We start from the raw sequence: 6,000 nt of genomic DNA on the forward strand, positions 1-6,000 counted from the left end.
ATTTATTTTTTATTTTTTATTTTTTATTATTATTATTTTTTTTTTACGGGAATTAGCCCACCCGGGCACAGGTCAAACGACCCACAACAGAGCCTGGGGGCGAAAAAAAAAGAACGGAAAGAAATTGAAAATATAGAAAAAAAGGTTACACTGTACTGTATTAATCTACACCACGAAGATCCCTTTACATAAGAAATAGTTGCAATTTGTTATAAAAATTTTTGCATAAAAGTATAAGTACTTTATGTTGAGCTCCATGTTCTTTGGGAGTATTAACAGTTGTGCAACTCTTTATATGGAGAGATATAAAAACACTGGCAATTATTTTGTAAGAAGATATTTTAAATGAAATGTATTCCTGATTTTATATCCATGCAATGTTCTTGAGAGCTGAGTTTCACTATAGAAAATAATTCTATACATGTGTCATTATAGTTGGTGAGACTTCATTCTTAATGAAAGTTGTTGCAGGTTTTGTGGATATTTTTTTTTTCATAAAATTATTTGAGGCAGTTTGTTTACTTTCTTTTTATTGAATGACTTTGTCACTTCACAATAGTCTTGAGCAAACATCCTTCCTCATGTCTTCCCTCTTCTTAGGCTGGCATCCTCCCAGGTGCACACATAAGCATTAGTCTGCAGCAGAATAGACAAACTAGCATTGCATTTACCAGTTACTTTGAAATTCCCTTGGTATAATTTTTTTCACTCGTCAAAGCCTTCTCCTGATATAGTGCAGGATGGCCACAATCAAGAGCAAGTCCACAAATATATTTTCCCTTCATTTGTTGTCATTAATGCATTCTTCCTGCTGTAAAGTACAGGGTGTATCAGATTAAAGATGTTTATGGTGCTTTTATTTAGGGAAGTAAAAATTGAATGATAAGAAGACATGTTTATGTGGCAGAAAATGTTACACTTTTCATGGGGTCAGTATTTAGGAGATAATTTTTTTCTTATACAGTGGTCCCTCAGTTAACAAACGGTTCAATTAACGAAATTTCAGTTAATGAATTAGCTCCCATAAGGATATTCAATTCGGTTCACGAACAAAACTTCGATTGACGAAATACTTACGACAAACACGTTTTGTTGTGAGCATCAGCTGATCAGCTGATCGGCTAGTCCGCCAATACAGTAATCTGTTCTATGTTTACATTCGTTTCCAGTGGAGTAAATATCAAGAAGGTTGTGTTCTTGAATATTTTTGCATTTTCTATATTAAAATTATTGGTCATTCTAAAATTTAGCCATCCAAGCTGTGTCTATATAAAGTTTATCAACTAATATTTTTGGCTCGATTATGTAACTATATTCATTTATTGAAACTCATTTACATGCACACACTGTCCTAAGGGCAAAGCTGTACTGTACATGTAATCAAAATAATGTACAAAATGGTTACTAAAATTTTTGTCTAGTGCAAACTATCGCATGTTTACATTCAAATTAATCACTATCTTGTAAAAATTCCAGCAATGTAAATTATATTCTCCCCAGTCACTTCTATGACATTTTATAAGCAAAAAACAAAAACTCGATCTAAAGGACATAAATAAACAAATAAATACTTCACTAGACCATCGGCGCGTGCCAACTGTCAAACATGTCACTGTCACCTCCTCTTCCTCCTGCCCTCACCCCCCCTACCCCCTCCCAGCCAGGGTTTGGTGGTTATACAGTAGGCTTTAAGTTTTTATATTATATAATATCACAGACTAAAGTTAGGAGAATATAATTTGCATTGCTGGAATCCTTGCAAGACAGTGAATAATTTGATTATAAAAACGTCATATATTTTGCACAAGAGATAAAAATTAATCACCTGTATCACATTACAGTATTGATTTAAGAGTTCTAGTGTATATGTACCTACCTATTTATATAGTGATTTAAGGGCGATTTAGGGGAATTTTAGGTTTGTTTCTGACTTTTTTGCATTTTTGGCTTTACTTTGCATGTACTGTACAGTACTTTTCTGTGAGCTGGAGTCAATTACCCAATATCCCATTGAAATAATGGATTCTGTTAACGAACGACTCTGGAACGAATTGTGTTCGTTAACCGAGGGACCACTGTACTGTACATTTAATATTTATGATTTATTTTTGTAACAATGCTGAACAGTCAACCATTTAGATGATACCTTCAACATCATTGGTTGCATTAAATATGGCTCATCAGTATTGAAAACAATATTGACTGCTAAATGTTAAGAAAACTGTTGCACAGTACTACTTTGGTAATACTTACTGATATTTTCAAGATTAATATGCCCCATAGATTGATATATTTTATACTGAGAGCATATGAAATTAATACAGAATCTTTCTGTTTCAGTCTTTATCATCTGCTGATGGTTTGGGTGATTCACCTGTCAGAAGTCATGACTCTCGTAGAAATTCACAGGATGACTCACGATGGCACGAACACCGAAACTGGAGTTTTATGGACTCAGAGGTCTCACATCGAAAGCATCACTATGACAATCATAGATTAAGGTGAGCATTTGGAAATAGATACTCAATGAGGTTATGAATAATGCCAGCATCTCAGAGGACATTACTCAACCAAGTGTTCATATCTTGATCTAGCAGATGCCTGCCCCATTAGAGCATTAGAGGTCACAGCCTTAGGTTAAAGAGGCCACAAGCCACAAGTATAAAAAATTGTCAGCTGACCTTTTTGGAGTAAAATTTGTGAACTCTTGGAATAACCTGCCAGAGAGCATTGTGATGGCACTGAGTGTGAGATAATTTAAGAGTAGAATTGACGAATACTGGCGCAGGTTCAGGTGCATTTTGGAGCCAGTACATGCCTCGTATTTGCCAACAGTACTTACCAGAGACATGGCTGACCACCCAAGTGGCAAACAGGTCAGTCAGTGGTAAAGGGGATAAAGTGAAGTTCTGTATGTCATACATTTCATTAACAGACACAGTGCCCTTTATTAATTAATAAGATTCAGTAGAAATGCGGTAATAAGGAGTGAATTCGTACATTGACCTGGTTTGCTACTTATAGGAAATACAAGGTTAGGTTCAAATACTTTAAAACATATGATCTCACCCACAGTAAATTAGAAAAATAATAAATACTGTATAGGTAAACATTCACTTTCACTATGCACCAAGTTAATATACTGTACATTGTTAACAAATGCATTCACCTAGGGATTATTTTGGTTACGTATAGTGATGGATGGTGTTGGTGGTACATGGTGGGCAAAGTGGTAGGCAGATATGGTGAGTAATGGGCAGGCATGGTGAATGATGGGGTAGCTGTCTTATGTTAGTGTGACAAAGAAGAAGCTAAGACTTTCACTTCCCACCCCCCTTTTTTTTTTATTAAAGGGACATAGTTGTGATTGGAAAGTAAATTAATTTTTCAATAAGTTCCAGATTAAAATGTTAGGGATCCCTGGAAACCTTGGGTTCTTAATTTGGAGGCTTGTCTATATGTACTATACTGTATTTGAGCTGCCCAATCCAGGTTCAACTATTCCAGACTCAGTTATAAAACTAGAATTCAGGATCAGTCCCTATTTACATCTTAAATATTAATATTTGGTAGTTGTAGTAACAAATTAGTACTGTACTGTAATTTGTAGGCATGTTATACCTCTTGTGATTTGAATTTGTTGAATAAAAATATGGAATAAGTTTCAACAACCTTTGAACTTGAAAGAAATTGCTTTATATCTTACTTTATTTTAAGAAAAATGTACCGGTAAGTGATTTAAAAAATCTTAACTAAGTGTTTGCTTTTGTTTGTCAATCAGACCTGGAAGATTACCAAAAGTAGAATCATTTGAAAGCAGAGATACCCTTCACCCAAGATCGTTACGACCGCCTGTGTTTAAATCACATAGTTTTGGGGGCTACAGTGGTGGAGTAACAGTATTGTCTAGAGGAGAGTCTGTGTCAAGCAATATCTCTTCATCTAGATTAAGTAAACAAGGTAAGAATTTTTTTTTCAATTATTTATTCATACATGCAGTAGTATCCTAGAAATCTAGTACTCTTGGAACCAACAGCACTTGGGATTTGTGAATTTTCCTTAACTGAAAAGGGTCAGTTGCCCCCCATTGAAACAAACCATGAAACTTTTCAGTGTTGAAGATCCTGAGATAAATGAGGGTTCACTATAATGTATTGTATTAATTCAATGCTGTTGAGCAGAATTTTATTACATAAGTCAGACATGGGCAACCTTTCCTCTGTCATGGGCCGCATTACGATTTAGATTTTTCTGCGGGCCAACCCACCAAAATTTATATCCTACCTAACCCAAAAGTAATGTTAATATTGTATTAGAGCAGACAGTGAAACAGTTTATCGTCATATCCACTCGATATTTTCAGTTTACAGTCTTTTCCATTTATGAAACAAATCCATCTTAATAATTTTTTTAAGTAAAATGCTAATGTTTCTTGGCATTTAATTGAAGATAAGTGAAGCAGTCTGTGAATACGTTGATTTTTCCTACAGTTACGGCATTTTTCTTACTTATCTTATGCAACACACCCACCAGAATAATGTCATTGTTAATCTGGCGCATGAGGAACTACAATGAAACAACGAAAGCTAAGGTGCTCCGTTGTTTCCCTTTTCCCGTGTGATTTTATCAAGATTTATCTTATCCATGTTTTCATTGTGGGTCTACATGATATATATATATATATATATGTATACAGTGAACCCTCGCTTTACGCGGTTTCACTTAACGCGTTTCTACATTTACACGGTACCCTGCCAGAACCGGAATTCCCACTTTATGCGAGGCATCTACTCATATACGCGGGTGAAGTATAATTTTTTTATTTAGCTCATAAAATTCATACAAATTATACGGCCAGAATATAATTTACATTGCTGGAATTACAATTTGATGATCATTTTGAATATAAGCATCATAGATTTTGCATTAGACATACAAATTTTAGATCTAATGCAAGTATTTTGTTTACTCAGAGCAAATATGTTATCTTTTGTGCAAAATATATGACGTGTATATTCAAAATATTCCTGGTCTTGCAAGGAATCCAGCAATGTCAATTATATAATCCTAACTTTAGTCTGAGGTATTATTTATTACTGAAAATGTATATACAGTCAACCCTCACTTTACGTGGTTAATGTAACCCACAGGGTGCCGCGGAAAGTGAGGAACGCGTAAAGTGAATAACATAACATATGGGATTAATTGAAATAGAGTCCGGGCCGACCCCCAAACTCCACTTTTTGACGACACACAACTATGTTGTAGTAAAAATATTATCTTAACTTTATGATGGTATGCACACACAATTAATAATTAAGAGAAACATCAATAATATTAGGTTTTTTAACACTTACATTAGTAGAAAAGATGGCTGGGCACACGGGGATGGGCGGTTGGTTCCGAGGCAGAGGGCAGATTATTGGCCCTCACCTGTATCACTTGTATCAATTGTATCACTATCCACCACAGAGGCTTGCAGGGCCTCTTTGTCAAACCCCCCAAAGTTCATATAAGTCCATATCCTCACTATAATTATCACTATCACTGACTTGGGCCGGCTGTAGTGGGTGGCGGGTGAAGAACTGGTAATGTTTTGATGACTGGGCGACCTTGTGCGCACCATGTTCGCGCCGCTTACACAACATGGCGGATGGCGGGAGGTTTGGATCCAAAAATGGCGCGGCTCGCCAGCTGCTCTCCGCGTAATGGGGTACATGCACCGCGGAATGTGAGCATGTTAGGTTCCGGCAGGGCACCGCTTAAACGTGGAAACGCTGAATGTGGGAAAGCGTTAAGTGAGGGTTGACTGTATACTGTTATAACCCAATCATTTCTCTGGTATGGAGGGAAGGTGGGGGTGAGGGGGTAGGGAGGGAGGGAGGGACCCAGGGAGCAGGTGGGAAGAGGGGGGAGGTGGGGTATTTTGATTGACAGATAGTATTTCGGTAAGTATATTTTGTTTATTTATTGAAGATATTTGTTTTAGCTCATAAAATT

At 36.3% G+C, this 6,000-nt stretch overlaps 1 protein-coding gene across 8 annotated transcripts in view; it reads left to right on the forward strand.

Annotated features, from left to right (window-relative positions):
• LOC121858317 (cAMP-regulated phosphoprotein 21-like) overlaps positions 1 to 6,000 on the forward strand; it is a 286,877-nt gene that overhangs the window by 169,699 nt on the left and 111,178 nt on the right. For all 8 annotated transcript variants that reach the window (XM_042354669.1, XM_042354670.1, XM_042354667.1 and 5 more), the window contains 2 exons: positions 2,341 to 2,501; positions 3,782 to 3,960. In XM_042354669.1, the coding sequence (XP_042210603.1) occupies positions 2,341 to 2,501; positions 3,782 to 3,960 (340 nt within the window). The remainder of the gene's footprint in view (positions 1 to 2,340; positions 2,502 to 3,781; positions 3,961 to 6,000) is intronic.

Source organism: Homarus americanus, unplaced genomic scaffold, assembly GCF_018991925.1.
Source record: "Homarus americanus isolate GMGI-L3 unplaced genomic scaffold, GMGI_Hamer_2.0 scaffold57980, whole genome shotgun sequence".
In the NCBI taxonomy this organism is placed as follows: domain Eukaryota; kingdom Metazoa; phylum Arthropoda; class Malacostraca; order Decapoda; family Nephropidae; genus Homarus; species Homarus americanus.